This window comes from Geotrypetes seraphini, chromosome 8 (genome assembly GCF_902459505.1).
Source record: "Geotrypetes seraphini chromosome 8, aGeoSer1.1, whole genome shotgun sequence".
In the NCBI taxonomy this organism is placed as follows: Eukaryota; Metazoa; Chordata; class Amphibia; order Gymnophiona; family Dermophiidae; genus Geotrypetes; species Geotrypetes seraphini.
Genome location: NC_047091.1, coordinates 6859246 through 6882918, shown reverse-complemented (window position 1 = coordinate 6882918; position 23673 = coordinate 6859246). Strand labels below are relative to the sequence as shown.

General features: G+C 42.7%; 2 protein-coding genes across 2 annotated transcripts in view; one reads left to right on the top strand and one right to left on the bottom strand.

The window, feature by feature from the left end:
• SESN2 (sestrin 2) overlaps positions 1 to 17277 on the bottom strand; it is a 51098-nt gene extending 33821 nt beyond the window's left edge. The window contains exon 1 of the mRNA XM_033955402.1: positions 16922 to 17277. Coding sequence (XP_033811293.1) covers positions 16922 to 17245 — 324 coding nt within the window. The 5' untranslated portion in view covers positions 17246 to 17277. The remainder of the gene's footprint in view (positions 1 to 16921) is intronic.
• Positions 17278 to 17451: 174 nt separating this feature from the next.
• IFI6 (interferon alpha inducible protein 6) overlaps positions 17452 to 23673 on the top strand; it is a 52267-nt gene continuing 46045 nt past the window's right edge. The window contains exon 1 of the mRNA XM_033955407.1: positions 17452 to 17580. The gene's annotated coding sequence lies outside the window, so the exon portion shown is untranslated. The remainder of the gene's footprint in view (positions 17581 to 23673) is intronic.

Sequence of the window (23673 nt, the reverse complement as noted above, 5' to 3'; positions counted from 1 at the left end):
AAAAGTTTGCAGGCTGACTGGACAAGCTTACAGTGATCTCTGATTTCATACAAAGTTATCTAATTTTAACTCTGCACTGTACAAAACTGAGAAAAACAAGTACTTGTATATGCTAGGAAATTGAAAAAGGAACACTGCAAGCTCCATTTGGATTCAAATCATTAAAAACTAGCCTCAATAAAATCAAGTTACATGCCGCCGCCGGCACCACCCAAAAACCACCCCTGAACTTTCAAACTCTTAAACCAAAGTGTCTTGTTAAAATAGTCAGCTGAAAAGAAAGAAGGGGGAAACAAGTAGGGCACTTGAGTAAAAATGTTAAGTTTGTACAGAGCTTAATAAATGTCACATTCCATTTGGATCAGAGAGTGCATGCTTTATTTTAGTGAAAATTTATGAAAATACAAAACGGTATGGGGAAAACAGGTCTCTTAGGGGAAGATTCTCGAAACTAACATGGTGGCTGAACCAATTCCAGCCAGTTTAGCGTTCATGTATTAGCGCTAGTTTATCAAAATGGCCTACTGTGGTCTTTTCTGCGCTTCCTAGCAGTGTCTGACTCTGCCATGCAAATGTATTACGAGGTTCTTAATATTTAAATGGAGTACTCTGGGCAATTCTTTATTATTGCCGAGCGATTCCCTAACCTCGCTGTCCTAGCCTTAATTAAGATAAGTGCCTGAGCACTGATTGGCTCAGGCATTGACAGGAAAGGAAAGTAAGGCTGATCAGACCAGCCAGAAAATGTTGCTGCTGTCAAGCAGCCCCCTCTCCCACCCAGGCAGCCAAAGGGATGCCCACTCCCTCCCACCGCTACCGTTGGCAAAGCCCCCCCCCCCCCCCCCGACAGCAGAATGGATGCCCACCGTCCCACTGCTGTTAAGCAAATACACACCCTCCACAAGCAGCAAAAGGGATGTCCACTTCCTCCTACCCCTGCCATTAAGCAAACTCCCCACACCCCCACAGCGGAAGAGATGCCCACTCCTTCCTGCTGCTGTGCTCCTGACAACCCCATCCCCAGCCCCCTTCTTTACAAAGGCCAGCCAGAGGGATGCCTACTTCCCCAAGCCAGCAGGCCCATCTCTTCAAAATTGTGGGCCTTCCCCTCTGGTGCATTCTGGGATCCACCAGGAAGGGGATTAAGGCTCCGATTGGTCCAGGTTTAAGGCCAATCCTATGGCAACCTGGGCTAATCAGAGCCTTAATCCCCTCTCCGCCTCATCCCAGGCTGCACCGGAGAGGGGAAGGCTTGCCATTTTGAAGAGCTATCCCTCTGGCCAGCCTTCACAAACAAGGTAAAGGGAAGCAAGGAAGGGGTCGTTGAGGGCACTGGGGGGCGGGGATGGAGTCGTTGGGAGCATGACGGCAGTGGGAGGGAAAGAGCATCCCTCCTGCTGCTAGGGGGGTATCTTTTTTTTATTATTTGTGGGTTTATTCTGCACGTGTTGATCACTATCACCAGGGATCAGCACATGCACATTTGACTACCTACCGTGAGCCTCATATGTATGCGTGTTTTTTAAAAAGAAAAACTCGCCTGTTTGAAATTGTTAACAGTGACCGACCCATCGGATTTTACTGCGAACATTTGAGAATCTTCCCCTTAGTGGTGATACAACTACCACTACTATCCATTCAGTCGTGTCTGACCCTTGGATACTCTGTAGGCCAGACCTCACCATGCTTCCCTATTTTCCACGGTTTCTTTCAATTGCTTGATGTTCATTCCCAAGACTGGAAATTTAAATTATGCAAATAGAAAAGTAATAGGAGTGTGGTTGTCCTGTAAAACATCACGGAATGCAGGAAAAAGGTCATACAAAATTTAAAAAGTGATAATTTTGAATTTTAGCTAGTCCAGTAAAAGGTATGGCTAACATTTTCTCCACAAGATCTAAGCAAATACACGATAGATGTTTTACTTAAGTGTGAAACTTCTAACAGAAGATATACTCTACCACTGAAATAAGATAGAATTCACTAGCATATAGTCCCAGTTTGCTTTAATCTTATACGAGTATAAATAGAAGCTACTTTTCTGCAGAATGTGGTTGGAAGCAAGAATGCAATAAGCATCTACATCAATCACCAGTAAAAGCTGCAGAAATTCAGCTAGGAATCATAGAACTTCCCACAATGGTCTGAATTTTATGTCATAAATGAAGGCATATCACTTCCAAAACATTGCCTATATAAAGGCAAGTATACCTTTAAGCCTAACACAGAACAGGAGTGTAAAACAGTTTCTTCACATGCTAGAGTTGAACATCTTAAAGCAAACCCCCATTTTTTGGGTTACTTTGATTTCTTAAAACCACCTTGCCTGTCCCTGGTCATAGCCTTATTGATTTAAGTTATGATTTCTAATCGATGCTTTTCCTTAAGCAACTACTTGGATAAATACAAAAGTGACCTAATTTCTCTGCTCATATAAAAAATGGCAACAAGGCCGAATACTTGCAGATAATTCTCTTTGTTGGTAAACTGTGGCGGTAGTGATATTAGAGAATGACACGGACAGATTTGTTGCTGTCCCTGCCCCATTCCTGTGAGCTCTGCTTTATCTGCACAAGCCTCGAACACTTATAATTTTAGTGTTGATGCTTGTGCAGATGAGGACAGAGCTTGCAGGAATGGGGCAGAGACAGAATCGCGGGGATGGGACGGGAAAATGAGTTCCCCTGGGGACGGGGAAAAATTTGTCCCTGTGTCCGCAGTGTGTCCCGGTGTCGGTCCGCAGAAAATTCCTGCCGGTCCACGCAGGGCCAGCGAGATGGACGCCGTTAAATTTCCTGCCCCGGTGGTGTTCGGAAATCTTCTGTTGCTCCCAGCCTCGGGCGATCAAGACAGACTGCCGACGTCAGGCATTCCCTCTGTGAGTCTCGCCTATGCGGAAACAGGAAGTTGAAACAAAATAGGCGGGACTCGGAGAGGGAATGCCCGACGTCGGCAGCCTGTCTTGATCGCTGCCCCTGCCGAGTCGCCGAAGAGGGCCCCGGGGAAGGTGCAGGTAGAAGGGAGATGGTCAGCGTGCGTGGGGGGGGGGTCAGCGTGTGGACTGGGGCCATCAGCAGCGTCTGTGCTGAGAGTCTGCCCACGTGCAGGATGCTGCGGGTAGGATGCCTCCGGCTCGTCTTGGGCGGCAGGGCCTGTGGTGCAAAGCTGTTTTTGCCGGCTTGGGGGGGTTGCAAATGTGCAGGGCACAGCAGGAGTAAGATCATGGGGAGCCTTCAACAGTGGATGTCTCCTCTCCTAGCAGCTCTGTACTTACCAGGGCAGTGATTCACTTTGGCAACTTCCCCTTTCCTCAGAGGCGGCCACGGACCCAAGGCTGCCTAAGGAAATCACTGCTACAGGCAAGTACTGAGAGCTGCTGGAAGGAGAGGAAGCCACTGTTGGAGACTGGGAAGCTGCTGGATGAAGGGAGAGCTGCTACTGCACCTGGAGGGAGGTAGAAAGATGCTGCTGGGAGGGGAAGAGGGAAAGGGAGGAGAAGAGAGCTGTTGTTGGATAGGGGAAAGGAGGGAAGGGAGAAGGAAAAAAGGAAGGAAACAGCTGGCAGGGAGATTAGAGGAGGGAAAGGGGAGAGACAGGAATGAGAAAGTAGAGAGAGATTGATGCTGGAAAGGGGGTCAGCAGAGAAATGAGAGAGGGATAAAGATGCTAGATCTGGTGTAGGAGAGATAAAAATGAAGAAAGCAGTGAAGCTGGAATGATGTAAAAAGGAGAGAGGAGGCACAGGCTGGATGGAAAGGGGAGAAGGGCATAGAAAGAAGTCAGATACATATGGAAGGGGGAGAGGCCAGACAGTGGATGGAACGGGCAGACGATGGAAGGAAGAGTGGAAAGAAGATGAAAGCAGAGACCACAAAAGGTAGAAAAAAATCATTTTATTTCTATTTTGTCATTACAAAATATCAGATTTGAAATATATATCCTGCTAGAGACATAACTGGAAACTGCAAAGCCTAACACTATTTCTATCATGTGTGACTGCAGTATTCTGTTAGCATGATATTTCTGTGTAGCATTCTGTAATAATTTGGCTTGTTCAGTTTTCTTGATAGTAGAGGGGATATATGTGAAGGGGAGGGGAGACAGCGGTTTTGTTGGTCCTTGCTCTGAATATTTATAAAATGACAATTGTACAGAATATTGTTTCTTTTTATACTTTAATACAATACGTTCAATATAAAATCATAACCGAGGCTTGTGCAGATGGGATCAGATGGTTTGTGGGTACGGAGCTTGTGGAGATGGGGCAAAAATGTGTTTATTTCTGTCTTAGTAGTTTGCCGGTCCACAAAATAATTCTTTTATTTCTGCCGGTCCACGGATGTAAAAAGGTTGAAGAACACTGCTCTAAGCGATATGTCCAAAATAATGGACTAGCCGACCATATATATTTCCACATGAAGGCCTAGAATAGGATATTAATCTGTGAAGCCTGAATTCCAGTTTGTAAACCTTATAAAGGACTGACATAACATGGAAAACATGACCATAAAATATGCAGCTGCAGTGATAAAAATCTGCTAGGCTGCAGGGAAATAGGAAGCCGTGAATAGCAAAGTCCAGAAAGCAGAAGGAACTGCTCAATCAGCCACTTCTTCTGCCCGGCAACAAGGATTCCTTTGAAGTCGCAAACTGCTTGCCAATTGGGTTAAAAATATCTTGGTACCAAGGGACGGAGCCAATAGCTAGTTTGAATAATGTAGGAAGTTGAACGTGATTGACTAATGTCTCTCAATTAATGCAGCCAAGAAACACAAGAGAATCTTTGCATCAGATCATTGTAAATCTGTGGGTGGTGTTTTTTATTCCTTTGATAAATTCCTTGATATCTTATTAATATTTTTTAAAAGGAAAATAAACTAGGGTAATATATATTTGAAAATTTAAGCAAGCTTTGGGGACTGCCAAAATTATATTTTCTTTCCAAGTGCATCCTTTAAGCTTAGGGCTTCCTTCACTTATATGTGGAGTAGGAAATTGCTATCAAGATAAATGCTTTGTTTTCACTCGGATGGGATTTCAGAGTACATGTTAGAACAGTGTCTCTCAAACTGTGTGCCACGGCACTGTGATGTGCCCCGAAGAGATTCCAGAATTTTACTTTATTCTTAAAAATTCCCTTCATAAGTATACACTAGAACAGATAACATACGCTCACAAAATTTACAGACTCTTGTTAACACAATGATACAATCGCCCAGACAAGCATCATTCTTTGACGCGATTGGTCCTTGAAAACTATCGGGCAAGTCATTTTATTTTTTATGCAGTAGTTATCCTAACTTGAGCAACAAAGTAATCAAGGCTTTGTTACTGTTTGGATCTTCTTATCTTTGCGAACTTGGATTTTCAGCTCTGAAAATTAAATCGGGAAAAAAAAAAAAAAAAGAGAACTACTACAGATGGTGGATGATGAAATGTATGTTTGCTTTTTGACTATGGAGTTGCGTTTTGAATTAATTTGCACTCAAAAAACAAGAACATCGCATTGATTAGCAATTCTATTCTATTTACTTTAGTTTCACTGTTAAAATTACTTAATTTTGTTAGTTTTGCAATTTTATAATTTCCATTATAATGTACCATGACAAACATTTGCTCCGTTGGGTGTGCTGGAGCTTAAAAAGTTTGAGACACACTGTTAGAACATCCAAGACCTTTGACATGTTTTTTGTTACATATTGAAACATAGCAGACCCCAGAGACTAAGTGCAAACCCAGCAGTAATAGTGCTACACATTGAAGGCAGATCTGCTCAAGATGTGCAAGTGTGATTATGCAAGCATATATACTGCCTATGTTGTGGCCAGACCAAGCCCCAACAAGGTATACTTTTACACGTAACCTAGGGGTCCTTTTACTAAGGTGCACTAACCTTTAGCATGCGCTAAATCAATTACTGTGCGTTAAATGCTAAGATGCCCATAGGAATATAATGAATGTCTTAGCATTTAATGCGCACTAAATCAGTTAGCGCACCTTAATAAAAAGGACCCCCCCCTAATTTTATTGAAAGCGATTTTACACAGAGCCACAGACACTAAAATTACTTTATAAAATTATCCCCATAAAGTGAATTTTATTCATTAGGAGCGAGATAGTGGCTGATCCTGTTAATTGCTTCACCATGAACCCTGGCAGACTCACCATGTTTCTTTCACCTGCTAAAGCAGGAACCGCGTGAGACAAATAAAGCTAAGCACCAAACCATGGAAGTAGATCTGAAATGAGAATGGGCTTCTTGCCTTGTTCTGAAACCTCTGAAGTCTATAGATCTCGGCACTAATTTGAAAAGAGCAGAAGTGCTACAAGTCAGGAAACTGCATGTCAGGTTGATAGTTCAAACAGAAAGCAGTGCTCTGAGATAGGACTGAGGTGCATTTGTGGAACAGTGGAGGTGTTAAGGCAGGAACAAGGTGCACTGATAGATGTTATGTACATGCATCCAGGGAGAAGGGAAATTTTTGTAATGGAATGCTCAGGGTTGTGCAGTTGGAAGCAATTTTGGGTGAAGTTAGTAAAAAAATGTAACAACTCAGACTCCACTCTTCAAAATAAGAACTTCTATTATAATATAGTATAAAATGAGCCATTTACCATATCTATATCCATCTTTGTCCTAGATCTAAAGTACTGGTAAATTTAACATACAAATATACCAGTACTTTAGATCCAGACAGATGTAAAAAAAAAAAAAAAAAACCCCACACCACAAACCCCCCCACCCAAAAAAAAAAAAAACAACCCCAGAACAAAACTTGTCTTAAAGCCTTATATCAGTAGGAGCCAAAGGTTTGGTATACTGACTCCAGACCTGTTTTCCTTTGAGTGAATCCCATTTACCACCACCCTATCATCTGGCAGTCAACCAGTTTCTAATCCAGTTCACCACTTTGGATCCTAACTTCAGCCCATTCGATTTATGAGCCTCCTATGAAGAACCATGTCAAGGGCTATACTAGAATCCAAACAGATTACATCTTGTAGTGTGTGTTCTCAATCCAGTTTTCTGGTCACCTGATCACAAAAATCAGATTCATCTACCACAATTTTCCTTTGATAAAACTATGTTTTCTGTTCTTCCTCTGGATTGCTTTTCTGACCAAAGTGAGGTTTACCAACTTAGTTTTCCACCTCTTCTATGTTATCTTTTTGTTAAAAGGGACCACATCTAATCTTTTCCAGTCCCATGGACCCTTCCCTATCTACGTTATTAAATAAATCTCTAAGAAGACCAACCAGAACCTTGCTGAACTCGCTCAGCAACAGTTCAGCAACCTAAAATTGACTGAGGTAATGTAGATTTTCCAGACCCATAGCACTGGCTGGGTGATTTTAAAGATGCATGATTTTGTACAGGGATTGAGTATCGCCGTGGGATGTGTGTGCATGCAAGAACCAGTTGGTGTTTAAATGCAAAAATAACAAAGTAATCTCTACAAAGTCCATACTGCATTTACTCAACTGGGTCAGTGAGCTATCAAAGACAATTGTCTTCCTGATTAAACATTTACTGATCTAGCGTCAGAGCTTTGAAACAGAATTTAGGGGCAGCTCAAGACTGAGACTTGCTTTATTTAAAACAAACAAAAAAAATCCACACAACAATTTTAAGCAAAAGGGAGAAACGATATATGAAGCCTTAACTGGCTGGGACAGATTAAGAGTTGTAGTACTTAACAGGGAGTAACCTAATGTTTTCAGATTGGTTCTTTTCCCAATTTCTGCCTTTTTTGTTCCCCTTTGAATGTGTCCCAATGACAACAGAAAGACCACAGTGGGCTATGAACTAAGTGAATCTACTGTGACTCACATCATTACCTCAACTTATTTTAAAAGATTAAAGTTGTATTTGTCTGTGGCTAAAGGACTCCTGTAACAAGTGTGACATCCAGGACCACTAATTAACTATTGCATACTGTTCTATTTGGTCTCCAAGGGAAATTTTGAGTTCTTTAGTATAAGCAATGTCTTTTCTGGTGACTTTTTTTTTTTTTAAAAAAGAGGTGAAGTGAGAATTCTGAAACATGAGGACCACAGCTTAAAATGTGAAGCTCTATTACAATATCTTTCAGAAGGCAAATTTATATTTATAAAGCAAAATAATAATACTATTGGAGCTCAATTATTGTGTCGTAGGATGAATGTTAAGTGAATTAAGCCTGGACAACATAATCGCAGGACTTTGAATTTATGAGATGTACGAGTAATACTTCAAGAGAATCCTGTATGTAACATAATGAACCCTATACTGATCAAAAAAAAAAAAAAAAGTTACAGTACTTTTAAACTGGTAGATAACCAATGAGGAAGGCAACACCAATGGACTCTGAGAAGGAGTTCTGCAAGAGATCAGTTTTTACAGCTGGGATGTATCTTTGTTAGTATATGCTTTTAACATTGGGGAGAGTGTACAGGCTAAATTTGTCTTATTTCCCCATTATCCATTATTTTAGAACAGAACATAAGAATTGCCACTGCTGGGTCAGACCAGTGGTCCATCATGGCCAGCAGTTCGCTCACGCGGCGACTCTTAGATCAAAGACCAGTGCTCCGAGTCTAGCCTTACCTGAGTACGTTCTGGTTCAGCAGGAACTTGTCTAACTTTGTTTTGAATCCCTGAAGGGTGCTTTCCCCTAAAAAGCCTCCGGAAGAGCGTTCCAGTTTTCTACCACTCTAGGTAAAGAAGAACTTCCTTATGTTTGTACGGAATCTATCCCCTTTTAACTTTAGAGAGTGCCCTCTCGTTCTCTCTAACTTGGAGAGGATGAACAACCTGTCTTTATTAAGACTATTCCCTTCATTATCTTGAATGTTTCGATCATTGAATGTCCCCTCTCAGTCTCCTCTTTTCAAGGGAGAAGAGGCCCAGTTTCTCCAATCTCTCACTGTACGGCAACTCTTCCAGCCCCTTAACCATTTGTCACTCTTCTCTGAACCCTTTCGAGTAGTACTGTGCCCTTCATGTATGGCAACCAGTGCTGGACGCAGTACTCCAGGTGAGGGCACACCATGGCCCGGTACAGCAGCATGATAACCTTCTCCGACCTGTTCGTGATCCCCTTCTTAATCATTCCTAGCATTCTGTTTGCCCTTTTCACTGTCACCATGCATTGCGCAGACGGTTTCATTGACTTGACCAGTACTCCCAAGTCTCTTTCCTGAGGGGTCTCTCCAAGTACTGCACCAGACATCCTGTATTCATGTATAAGATTTTTCTTACCGACATGCATCATCTTACACTTATCCACGTTAAACCTCGTTTAAGTACTCCGCTGAAATTCTCCTATATTCCCTAGGAATCACCTCACAGATCTTGGACCCAACTGGGTATAAAGCAACAAACATTAGCTAGGTAACACCACCTCAATAACTTCTAGCCCAGGGGTGCTCAAATGGTCGATCGCAAAGGCAACGCGAGTCGATCACGTTGCCTTTGTGATCTTGTTCTTCCTGATTCCCCGAGCCATGCCAGGTGCGTACATGCGTTGGACCCACAAGCCTTCACCTCCGATGTCAATTCTGGCCTGGAACTTCCTCTCCTGTAAATTAAGCAGGTATTTGCAGAACAGTACTTAGGCACCCTGCTGGAACTTTAAAATGTACATTTACACATATAAATGCCAGTATTCAAGATAAATGCCAAGGATAATAGAATTGCCCTTCACATGTTGGAACAAGCATTTTTACTATAACAGGTTTTATTTATTTATTTAGAAGTGTATAGTCTGCATAGCCAACCATTCTAAGCGGATTACAGCATACATAATAAAAGGACAGCAAACTACACAACAGTTTGCCAAATAAAACAACCACCATCCTATTACACATTAAAACAATAAAGCTCGACAAAGAGCAGAACCAATAATGCAGCTTACTACTTTACGGAGATAACCTAGACAACAGAACTTACTGAAGACAGACTAAGTCAGCGTACACTGCTTCATAACACTCTAGTGCAAGTTTTGTCTGAAGTCACTAAGTCCAGGACAAATACAGTATATAATGGCACTGTTGCATTTTGAGCTCCCTTACCTATGTAAAGCTGCATGTCTCCAATGTGTAGGTAACTATGAATACAGTAAGCTTAGAATATGATGACCAAGATTTCAAGGCCCATTTTCTTCTACCCTTAATGATCTTCAGCTGTATCTCTGCTTTATCAGCACTAACCCCCCTCTTTTACAAAACTACGATAGCATGGGAAGCCGTGCTGAATGGCCCATGCTGCTGCCGACACTCATAGAACTCAATGAGGGCCGGGAGCCGCACAGGCCATTGCTAGAAACTGCTATCACAGTTTAGTAAAAGGAGGCCTAAATATCCTCAGTGCTACCATAATGATTTTTTTTTTAAATTTCTAAAATATACAACTTGTACAGAAAAGCTAAAACAAGAATAGGAAAAAATATTAAGAATATAACATCTTCCATTACAGTAAGAAAAGGAAATCAGCTCAAGCCCACAAAATATCAATACTACTACTATTAATTATTTCTATAGCACTATCAGATGTACACAGCGCTATACAGTCAAAGGTAAAAGGAATAAAGAAATAAACTAGAGCACTACAATAACTCCCATTAACAGTCCTATCATTTGGGATCACCACAGAAATCCTTCTAGTTGTCAAAAAGGCAAACAGATACGAGTACCCAAAAAGATAATTTGCAGTCAAACAAATACATTTACATGGAAATTTTAAATAGAAAGTAGCCCCCAAATGAATCACATTAGGATGCAACAAAAGAAACATAACATAAAATTTTATTTATATACTGTGATGTTTGATGCGGTTAACAAGTATTAACAGCAGGGTCATCATCAGGTGCAATCAAGGTGAGTTTAATACGAAGAAATCCAAGTAAGCATACAGTTGAAGTTAAAGATAGGGAATCCCAAACGCAAGTAGCAGGGGGGAGGATCTGTGCATGGAGTATTTGCAGTCGTCTTCGGGGGAGGAAGCGAGAGAGACATGAAGCGATAGTGCAGGGTTTAATGCTCTGCTAGAAATTGATTGAACAAGTGTTAAGTTTTGGCTAAAATGCATGTATGATGAAGAGGATCCTATCATGGGAAATAGTCAGAAATGTCGGCTTAGGCGAGTTGTTTGGTAAGATAAGTTTTGTGACGCAAGCTTTATTAGGTCTTCCTTGCAGGGAGTAGGTGAATATGGAGCTGGAATGCAGAAGGCAGGCTGGGGAGGTAAATTCAAATACTGCCATCATATAGTTTGGTAGGAGACCATTCAGTGCCTTGTACATGAAGCAGCCTAGCTTAAATAATGAGTGGGCCTCAATGGGATGCCAGTGCAGTCGTCTGTAGTAAGGCGTGACATGGTCGGTTTTCCTTAGACAGAAAATAAAGCTCAAAGCAGTGTGCTCAATTGTTTACAGTCTGTTGTAATGCTTCTAGGGGCATGGTAGACAGGTAAGATTGCAATAGTCTTAAAGACTTGGCATAGGATTTGGAAATGTCAAGAGTAAGATCGACTGGATTGCCATTTCCAGAGTGCTGCAAAGTCTTTGCGAACTACAGCAGCTACTTGGAATTCCATGGTCATTTTTAGTCTAGCATCACTCCAGGATTTTGACAGTGGACTGGAGCGGTAGAGTTTTTCTCCTAATTATGATGTCTTCCTCATTCAGGTTCAAGGAGTTTGCAAAAAAGAACTGTCTCCTTCTCTTCTGTATTTCACAAGAAAGCTCTGGAAAGGTCACAACTTTCACTCCCAGAAACAATGTCTCCTTAGTTCGTAATACTTCAATATCCATTCTGTGTCAATATTAGTTGCACATATCACCATCAATGTCTCAAAAAGAAATTTCAAGTGTTCCCTCTAAAAAATTAAAATCTTCCAGAGGGTCCATAGAAGAGGTCTGCACAGGAACAGGGATCGTGAGGATACCCCCAGGTCTACGGAACTTCGATGGGGATGGATGCTGGTTCAGGGTTCCCATGAGGCCTACCTAATGTTCCCTCAAGCTGATTGCCATACATCCACCAGTCAGGGAGACAGAGCTGTAGCTTAATGGCCAATCAGGAGCACTTCTGTCTCCATGAGTTTAATCGCTGTCCCTGCCCTATTCCTGTAAGCTTTGCCTTAACTGCACAAGCCTCGAACACTTACAATTTATAGTGTTTGAGGCCTGTGCAGATGAGGGTGCAGCTTCCAGGAATGGGGAAGGGACAGGAAAATAACTCATGGGGGACGGGATGGGAAAATAAGTTCCCACGGGGACGGGGAAAAATTTGTCCCCATGTCATTCTCTAAAGCCACCTTCAGCTGAACAAACAGCTGCTGGAAATCCAGAGCCATTGTTTTTAACTGGTTCTAAACCAGGGCTGCCCAACTCTGGTCCTCGAGATCTACTGGCAGGCCAGGTTTTCAGGATATCCACAATGAATATGCATGAGAGAGATTTGACTGCACTGCATTCTTCGTATGCAATCTCTCTCTCATACATATTCATTGTAGATATCCTGAAAATTGAGGACCGGACTTGGGCAGCCCTGTTCTAAACAATGGTCAATTACCAAGTCATTTATTGCCAATTAAGACAATTAAGTTAGGATGTGGTAGACTGCCTATTGCCACCTAACTTTCGATGTCCTTACAAGAATGAGGGCTTCTAAGCCTAACTAGGCTCAAAGTAACTTACAAATCAAGAAGTTAACATAATATTTTAGTTACAGCAATGAATACAAGGTATGTGATCTACTAAAGCAGGGGTAGGCAATTCCGGTCCTCGAGAGCCGGAGCCAGGTCAGATTTTCAGGATATCCACAATGAATATGAACAAGATGGATTTGCATGCAAATCTATCTCATGTATATTTGTGGATATCCTGAAAACCTGACCTGGCTCCGGCTCTCGAGGACCAGAATTGCCTACCCCTGTACTAAAGGGAATTAGCTGAGCTAGTGAAGTTACCAGAGCTAGTGTCTCAGTACCCTGAGGTTGTAGGTTCAAATCCCACACTACACCTTGTGACCCTGGGCAAGTCACTTAATCCCCTATTACCCCAGGTACATTGGGTAGAGTGTGAACCCACTGGGACAGAGAGGTACGAGTACCTGAATGTAAACCACTTAGACCGTAAGTGGTATATAAATACTAAAATAAATAAGACAACATAGTGAAGGAGAACATTAAGTAGCCAATTAGAATTAAGGTATGGCATCTTGAAGTACAATTCAGGAGTGTTAAACACAAGTAGGATGGAATGACCGAGTTCTGTGACATTTGGGAGTGTTTAGAAAGGAGAAATGCTATACAGGTCACTGTGGGTGAGCAAACCTGTTAGATATCGATGGAGTTATGTTCTCAGAGAGGAAGGTTTTCAGTTTCTTTTGGAATCTGAGGTAGTTGTGCTCTGTCTTGATGACTGTTGGAAGACTGTTCCCGGTCTTAGTACCGAGGTAGGATAATAGCGAGTTAAAATGTGTTTGAGCTTTACTTCTTTGAAAAAAGGAACAGTTGGAGACGGGAGAGGTTCCAGGGGATTGGAGAAGAGCGGATGTGGTCCCTATTCACAAAAGTGGTCGCAGAGATGAAACGGGAAACTACAGGCCGGTAAGTCTCACTTCGGTTGTTGGAAAAATAATGGAAGTGTTGCTGAAAGAATGTAGTGAACTTCCTAGAATCTAATGGTTACAGGATCCGAGGCAACATTGCTTTACTAAAGGTAAATCGTGCCAAACGAACCTGATTGAATGACCATGTATCATTCCTGAATCTGCTACAGGAGAAGTGTAGGAGTCTATGCCACTGGAAATACTGCTCAGTGAAATCAAATGAAGCCTTGACCGCGTTCTGAAGTACGAGTTGTACTTCTGTATGTATATCAAACTGAAGATAGACAGCTTAGTGTCCCACACTTAGGAATCATTTCATTTTAGTGGTTAAGGTTAATAGAATTGTGAAGGGTGGAGGCAGGAGAATGTTTCGATATAAGTTATGAGTTGTTTGCAGACACAGGTTTCCAGGAGCTTTGTTAGCATAGGGATGCCTGAAATGGGTGTAATTTGAAGGATTTGAGAGGTCTGTGTTTTGGGTGAAGCCAGTGTGATCCATTTGAGGAGGTAGTTGGACATGCTGTAGTAGATTGTTTGGTCAATCAGGCTATAATATGATCTGGGGTATCTGCTAATATACAAGTGGGGCATTTGTCAAGGACTGTCAGATGTTGTAGTAGAGGCTTGAAAGTGGACTAAATTTGGTCAGTCATACAGGAGTCCATTGTCTTTGGGTATGGTGTATTCCGATGGTTCAGAGACCGTTGTTTTTTTTCTACCTCACTTTGTACCTTTTGATCTTGTTTAAGAAGAAGTCAGCTAGTATTTTAGCATTTGGCTGGAAGAAACTGTCAAGACAGACCCAGTTTGGAAGTGTAGTCATGATGCGCATGTTTGTTTTCTATTTTGTGAACATAGGCTTTTTTTTCCCCCACTTCAGTGATATTGAATTTGTATTTATTAATTGCAACTCTCTAGGCTGTTTTGTGTTCAGGGAGGCTGCTTTTTGCCATAGACCTGCAAGTCTTCAACAAAACAAATCCAAACAATTTAGTATTAACATCATGAAGCACAATTGATCCTAGCTAAGAGGTTTCTTAAGAATGTCACAACTTGTAAATAAACTCTGGAATTCATTGCTGGAGAATGTGATGAAATCAGTTAGCTTAGCAGGGTTTAAAAACAGTTTGGATAAATTCCTAAAAGGGAAGTCCGTAGGCCATTATTGAGATGGCTTGGGGAAATCCACTGCTTATTCTTAGAATCTAGCTAGGTACTTGGGACCTGGGTTGGCCACTGTTCGAAACAGGATACTGGGCTTGATGGACTTTGGTCTGTCCAAGTATGGCAATTCTTATGAAGAACATAAGCAATGCCTCTGCCGGGTCAGACCTGAGGTCCACGTGCCCAGCAGTCCGCTCACGCGGCGGCCCAACAGGTCCAGGACCTGTGCAGTAATCCTCTATCTATACCCCTCTATCCCCTTTTCCAACAGGAAATTGTCCAAACCTTTCTTAAACTCCATGTGCCTTCTGAGCCAACTTTGCCCTTAACCTGAACCCTTAAGAAATCTCCCTTCCATCTCACTGTAGAACCTGCTGTTTGAAGTGTACCAGCAGCATACTGCATAAATCCATTCTTAGGCTGTAAACAGTGAATTCTCTTCCCTCTAGTATTTGCATGACTAGAGTTAAACATTAATTGTAAACTTGTATAGAGTTAACACTGTACACACAGCACTGTTAAAAAAAAATTATATTCATCTTTTTTGCCTCCTGAATCTTTCAGCTCAAGCTGCAAAGTGACCTAAAGTGTGGAGACGTACTTTTGTCCTATTCGAATTTTTGAATCTGTATTCAAACTCATTATGGTGTTTGTACTGTAGTCCTGTTTTAAATCAGCATTAGATACTAGTCTATGAATTAAAAAAGGGTATCATTATCAAAAAGCTCAAACTGACCTAAAACTTCACTTTAAAAACCTGATTGACAGCTCTACTAATCTCTGTCCAGTCCTGAGAATGAAGTTAAGAGAACAACCTTGGCCTTATACCACACAAATCCCCCCCCCCCAAAAAAAAAAAAAAAAAAAGTTTAACTGGATCTGTGGTGCTGCCACAGCTTCTTTATATCCTTACTAAAGCCTTTACCTTTTGTACTGTTATGTAAAATAAAACATTTGTGTGTTTTGTTTTATTTTGTTAGTCATTAAATTAACATTCTTCACTAAAGAAACAGGACCATGTATACGTTTTCAACTGAGTTTCCACCACACACCATTTTTAAAGCAGATCTCGTACTCATATCTGCTATAACATCTCCTATACCTATGATTTATCCATATGGCTACATTATTGGTTATTCTCTCTTTTATATGGTTGACTCACTATAGTTTTTTCTATGTATGTAATTGGCATGAATGTTTACTATAATTCATCTCAAACTGTAGTAATGCAAAGAGTAAAAAAAATCCACCAAATCAATAAATTTGTATTGTAAACTCTTTAAGATTACTGTAGGTAGCTATACCCACAGGGCCCATTATGATAATTCCTCACATTCTTGTATTAAATTAGAAGCCTCTACATTTACCATTCACACACTGTATGTATGCTTAGCATGCAATTAGGTGGCATTTTCAATAGGGGTCATGAACGCTTTGAGATTGACACACGTATGGTACACGGTACAGTACCTGACCATTGACAGACCAACCTGGGCCTTAAATACATTTTTTTTTTTTAAGTACGAGAGTAGTTTTAGTGCATGCTCTTTTGAGAAGGCCAAAGGAGTAAAACAGTGCACATGTATGACAAGATGACGTAGGCAGGGACCCATCCACTGCCCTACAAACTTGCGGGCCCGCCAGGTCCTATTTTGAGGCCCTCTGTCTATTTATCATAAATCACAAAAGTAAAATAAAACAGTTTCTTGATCATCTGTCTCTTTAGCTATAAATGATAATATTATTGTTAAGGCTTAGCCAAAAGGAAAGATTTATACACTATAAAGAGTTTTACCTCATGCAAAACTGTAATTTATTTAATAAGACATTGACTATTTTTTTCTGAGGCCCTCCAAGTCCCTACAAATCCCAAATGTGGCCCTGCAAAGGGTTTCGAATTGGAGACTAGAGAATGACACAGGGACAAGTTTTTTTTTTTTTCCCGTCCCCGCGGGGACTCATTTTCCCGTCCCGTCCCCGCCCCATTACTGCAAGCTTCGTCCTCATCTGCACAAGCCTCAAAACACTTTTAAAATCATCGGTGCTCAAGGTTTGCGCGGTTAAGGCTGAGCTTACAGGATTGGGCCAGGGAAACCGAGTTCCCGCGGGGACTCCGTGTCATTCTCTATTGGAGACCCCTGCCCCTCCCCCCTCCCCTTACCTGCGCCGCTCGCAGCAGCTGGGAACTGCGCTCTTTGACGTCGGTGAACGGACAGCTCTGGGCCAGTCTGAGAAGCAGCAGCAGCAGCTGGCGGAGCTCCGAGGGCCCGTCGGGCGACAGATGAGCTTCTCCCAGGCAGTCCCGAACCGCCTGAGCCAGCCGCTCCATGGCCTCTTCCCGGGCTTTCTGCCGTCGGCTGCACAGCCCCGCCCACCTGCCGGTATCGCAGCCCCCGAGCAGCCCCCAGGCCGGCGCGTCCCCGTCGTTCATGGGGGGAGAAGGAGGAGGAGGGAGCGGGGGCCTCGGGCTAGCAGCCAGCGACATCGCTCGTCATGTCAACGGTACGAGCGGGCCGACGGCGCAAAAAAAATAAGCCCGTCCCGGCGGCCACGCCCCCCGCGCGGCTCCACGCAAAGCTCGCGCGCCGTCCGCTTCAGCTCCTCCCCCTCGACGCAGAGCTCGCGGGCGGGCGCCTGGCCCTCTAGGAATCGTAGTCTTTCGCCGCCCGCCGTTCTCCCGGGTCGCCCGCCGAAGGACTACAGCGCCCCAGGAGGCTGTGCGCGCGCCTCCTCCACACCCGTTTGGCAGGAAGCCGTCCTTTCGCTCACTTCCGGAAAGGCTGGTTCCGGCTGAAAGCGCTGGAGGGGGCTGGTGTCGAGGTAAAGTTTTATCCCCCCCCCCCCTATCGGATGGGGGTCATAGAAGCAGTTCGTTTATTTGAATTAGAGAAACCACAGAATGGCTTTTGTGTGTGAACAGTTTTTCTTTTAACATTTTCTTCAAACGGATTTCTTCCAATGGTTCGCCTCATTTTTGGATTAAAAAAAAACGGAAGCACGTTACTCTTTTCTATCAAAAACTTCACTGGTTGCCGGTTGAGTCCAGAGTTCTGTTTAAGTTTTCCTACATTTGTCATAAAGCGGTTTTTCGGTCTGTTACCAGACCATGGAAAACTTTTCATACACTGAAAGATTGGAGAGACTGGGGCTCTTCTCCCTGGAAAAGCGGAGACTCAGAGGAGACATGATAGAAGGGCATAGAGAGAGTAGAGAGGGACAGATTCTTCAAACTTTCAAAACATAAAAGAACAAGAGGGCATTCGGAAAAGTTGGAAGGGGACAGATTCAGAACGAATGCTAGGAAGTTCTTCTTTACCCAACAAGTGGTGGACACCTGTAATGCGCTTCCAGAGGAAGTAATAGGACAGAGTACGGTACTGGAGTTCAAGAAAGTATTGGACAATTTCCTGCTGGAAAAGGGGATAGAGGGGTATAGATAGAGGGCTACTGCACATGTCCTGGACCTGTTGGGCCGCCGTGTGAGCGGACTGCTGGGCACGATGGACCTCGGGTCTGACCCAATGGAGGCATTGCTTATGTTCTTATGTTATCTTGCACCTCTAAACTAAACCTTAAGTCAGTGGTTCTTAACCTGGGTTCAACCGAACCCCAGGGGTTCGGTGAGTCAGTCTCGCGGGTTCGGCGGAGGTCAAAACACACCTCCGACTCATATAGCACTTCGGTCACGTTCAATCATCTATCAGTTATTTAGTGATTTTGATCAAGACTGATCGTGTACTCGGTTTCTTGATCTATCAATCTGTAACTAACGCCTTATATACATCAATCAATTCCTGATCAAAATTTGTGATTTAACTGATAGATGATTGAACGTGACCGAAGCGCTTATGATTCGTGATGATACGCCCCGCTTGTCCATAATTGGCTGCAGGTGATCACGCAACATCGCTTGGCCTATCTGCGCTGCAGGGGATTTGATGCACACAGTAGTCGAATTGTAACTGTTGTGATGGTACGTCGTGTGATACCTATCTTAATATTTTAATCCCTTACTAACTATGTCGAGCAAAATACGAAAGTGGTCGGACGAATATGTACAATATGGATTCACATGTATAACGGAACGTGATGGGAGTCAACGTCCTAATTGCATGATTTACAATGCCAAGTTGAGTAATTCTAGTCTAGCTCCGGCAAAACTAAGGGAATAAAGAAGGTTTCGGTGAACACGCATATGAAACTGGTGGGGTTCAGTACCTCCAACAAGGTTAAGAACCACTGCCTTAAGTTTATATACCGCAACCTCTTCATAATTATAGAGCTCGGCACAGTTTACAAGAGCTTAATAAAGGAAGAAATAACACATTGGGTTTGGAGGATGAGTATAGGGGAGAGGAGGCCATTACATTTTTATGAAAAGTCTAGTTTTTAGGTGCTTACGGAATAGTTGGAAGGAGCCCTGATCCCGTAGTGGTTGTTCCAAAGCCCTGTGAATCTGTAGAAGAGAGATTTACCCAATTTTCCTTTTAGCGAGGGGAAGGATAGTTTGAGTTTTTGGGTGGGCCTGGTGGTGTCAGGACTCGAGGAGTTCCAAGAAAGTGGGATTAAGGGAGGGAGGATGCCATGTAGGATTTTAAAAGCTAGGCAGGCGCATTTAAAATGGACCCTGGAAATTATTGGGAGCCAGTGGAGTTTGGACAGAAGTGGGGAAACGTGATCAAATTTGCGTTTTGCGAAGATCAACTTGGCCGCAGTGTTCTGAATTAGTTGAAGTCTTTGAAGACTTTTTTTTTAGTTAGACTTAGATAGATGGAATTACAATAGTCTAGTCTGGAGAGGATGATGGATTGAACAAGGACGGCAAAATGTTGTTGGCGGAAGCAGGATCTTACTTACCTCAGCACCTCATTTCTCTTTAAGTTATTCCAATACGAGAACACGTAGGCTAAACCTGTTTAATTATCCTTCTAGAAAATTTTGTCATTATAAGAAGTTCCATGATAGAACCTTCTCATTTCAAGCCACCAAATTGAATACATGGCTTGGAAAATTATACTAGAGGCTTCTTCTAACTTAGATTTTAGAAAATTGTTAAAAAAAACACTTCTGTTTGCTAGGTTGGTATCTTAATTATGTCTTCTTTTAAATTATTTATGTTTAACTGCTGCATTTTATTACTTACTGTAACTTTCATGTTATTTTTATTCACACTGCATGTACTAATTTTTTGTTGTGAACCACTTTGAACTTCTGGTATAGCGGTATATAAAAATAAAATTATTATTATTAATCTAATCTTCTATTTTTGCGTTGCTCATGCCTAGGTAGGCTCAAGGCGACTTAAAGAGGGGGGTGAGGAAGGAGAAGGGGTGGGAGAAGGAAAGAGGAGGGTAGGGAGAGGGGAGGAGAGGATACAGGTGATTAAGTGTCAAATAGATGAATTTTCAGTTTCTTCCGGAATATGGTGTAGTTAGGTTCCATCCTGGTCATTCCAAGTTTTTACACCTAGAAAGGTGAGTATGGAGTGGAAAACACATTTGTATTGCAGCTTTTTGTGGAAGGAAGATTTAGAAGTATTCTGTTGGTTCTGCGGGAAGTAGACCATGCCTTGGAGAAGAATTGGATGAGAGGAGCTGCGGAGTTTCCGTAAAGATAAACTTTTCAAGTAAGCGTAGTGTGACTATCATATTCTATACTTGAAATGTGTTTTAAAGTGTTTGTGGCTTGTGCAGATGAGGACGGAGCTTGCAGGAATGGGACAGGAAAAGAACTCGCCCGGAGGGGAAAATGAGATCCCGTGGGGATGGGGAAAAATTTGTCCCCGTGTCATTCTTTATTCCAAATGCTACTGTGCCACTAGGAAACAGCTCCTACATAAATCTATTCAGAATTGAAATTCTTCCTTGCTTGCCATAGTGTATAAATGATCCTCTGACGCCCTCTTTTGAATTGTAATGCATTGTAACTTAAATCATTTTGCTGCCCTTGTATATTCCCTGAGAATGTGTAAGAGCTGCATTCACTATTATCTGGTTGTCCTTTTTTTTTTTTTTAATCCACTGACTTGCAAGCTTCGCTCATGGGTCTGGTGTCTGCCAAATAAGATAAAATAAATGGAAGAACAGCGCTCCCTGTTTATGAATGAACATCCCTAGTATAAAAGTTTCTTTTGAAGTATTGTTGTAGTTTGAAAAGAACATAAGAATAGCCTTACTGGGTCAAACCAGTGGTCCATCTAGCCCAGTAGCCTGTCTTCACGGTGGCCAATAAGAACATAACATAAGAAGTGCCTCTGCTGGGTCAGACCAGAGGTCCATTGTGCCCAGCAGTCCATGCGCGCGGCAGCCCAACAGGTCCAGGACCTGTGTAGTAGTCCTCTATCTATACCTCTCTATCCCCTTTTCCTTTAGAAAACTGTCCAATTCCTTCTTGAAACCTAATACCGTACTCTGTCCTATCACACCCTCTGGAAGCGCATTCCAGGTGTCTACCACAATCCAGGACTCTAGTACCTGGCAAAACCTCAAATAGTAGCAACATTCCATGCTAGTCCTGGCCAAGCCGGTAGGAGCTCACACAGCCTGCGCTTAAGCTCCTGACTAAATCAGATTGGACATACCACTCTAACGAAATTCAGTTGTTTACATTAAAATAAGTACAATTTAAAAAATGCCATAAATTTATAGGACAAGAAAAATTCACTCAAAGCCAACCACTTACATACCCATGCCCATACCCAAGTTATCCACATGACTTGCTTTCATTCTAGCTGACCATCCCAAAAAGTGGACTTGTATACCACTTTTTCTGTGTGGTGTACACAATCAAAGTAGTTTACTTATTTTAGACAGGTACTTACTGTGTACCTGGGGCAAGAAGGGTGGAGGTGAGAACAAGGACATTGGAGAGACTGCACCACTGAGTTAGCCTCAACTCTGCAGTTTTCTGTTGGAAGCACCCCTCATTCCTTCCTTTTCATGACCTTCAGGTGTGCAATAGTGCTGGTGAGCCAGGAGCTGCCTAAGCCACAGAGAAGCAGCAGAGAGGTCAGTGAGCAGAACCCTTCACCCACAGCTCCTCAGTCTTGGCAGAGAAGATCTGTTCCTACTGATTTCACCCTGGGTCTTGCAGGTCTCTGGGGTGGTGAGCCTCAGAACAATAGGAGTAAAATATCTATCTGAATATACACTGCTTCAATAGCTTTCAGGCTTGCAAGTGGTACACTCTTCCTCCCCCTTCAGGAGTCATCCTTTTTGCTATGTCACACAGACAGTATTTAGAAGTGATATTAAAATGTACACACTCACAGGACATTTATAAATGGCAAAATGTATTATGATCCTTTAATTAAGATTTCTGTGACAGTTTGGAGTTAGATAACAAAAAGTACCCACTAAGGAAACAAAATCCATCAAGGGTTAGATTTACTGACAAAAATGTGCAATTATAACACATTAGCACAGCATCTATGCATTGCATTACATTAAGATTTTGAATGTAATGTGTACTGCCTAGAATGGTAGATGGTGCAATATAGAAATCTATGAAATAAATACCGTATATACTCAAATATAAGCTGAGATTTTGGGGCCAAAAATATGGCCCAAAAATGGGGCTCTCGGCTTATATTTGGGCCATTGCCTGCAGGCCAAAAATATGGCCTGCCACAAGACCCAGTGGTCTAGCAGTGGGCTGGGACATGAGGGATCCCGCCCATCTCCCGTCCTGGCCGAATCCAAACTCCCCCGCGCACCCTTCTGCCTCCCATGAGTCGAGAACTCGCAGCAGTCTTGAACAGAGCAGGAAAGATCACACCTGCTTTGTGAACCAGCTGGCTACCAGGAACCCGAAAGGTACATGAGAGAGGTAGAAAGGAGGTGTAATTGTCAATTTTGGCAGGCACAGGAGGCAGAAGGGATTCCTCCTGTCCCGCCCACCACAAGGCCACCAAGGAGGGGGGTGCACGGTGTAGTGTGTGGGTTTTTTTTTTATTCAGCTGGGACGGGAGATGGAGGATCCATCATATCCTGGCCCACCGCTGGACTATCAGGTCCCGTTGAAGGCCTGAAAGGCTTCGGGAGGGAAGGAGATGAGACAGGGGTAGGGAGAGAGGGGGGACAGGGCGGGGGGACAGGGTGCAGAGCCTGACAGTGAGTGAGTGAGGGAGGCTGGATGCAGAGCCTGGCAGGGAGTAAGGGGGGCTGGGCACTGAGATTGGCAGGGTAGGGAAGGGGGCTAGGTGCAGAGCCTGGCAGGGAGTGAGGGAGGGGGCGCAGGGCACTTGAATATTAAGCCCCCTGTCTTATATATGAGTCAACCATTTTTTCTCCTTTTGGGGGGAAAAATGGGGGTCTTGACTTATATTCAGATCGACTTGTATTCGAATATATACAGTAAGTAAAAGTAGGGTGTGTATGCTAAGGTACTTTTAGTAAATCTATTCCTGACTCCTAAAAAGACAGTGCAAATGTACTGGTGATGTTGAAAAAAGCATAATGAGAATACACAAACATAGCAAATTCTCCAGGTAATAATTTAAAGATTCATGCAGATAAATTGTAGTTTGAGTATTCCCCTCTTCTCCCTATCTTAGGACTCGTGTTTTACAACACAGATAGTTTTGCCAGTAGAGATGGGGGGGAGGTGACAGATTGTGTTTGAAAGGCATACATGGTGATTTATTACCTTCTCCAATGCACAGTAGTTTGCACGTGCACCCCCTGAATTTCAAAGGAAAACTAGATGGGGATATTTTTCTGAGTATTTCCCTTCCATATCCAGAGTTTGCCTGGTCCTGCAAATGTACCTGTTATGTTGTGGTTCTTCCTCAGTAGATCTTTTGAATGGATTTGGAATCCTACATCTGTGTAAAATGTGGTTATTTACATAGTTGTATGGTGCTTACTAAAAAGCAGAGGCCAGTATTTAATTAGTACATAAATCAGAATAGGG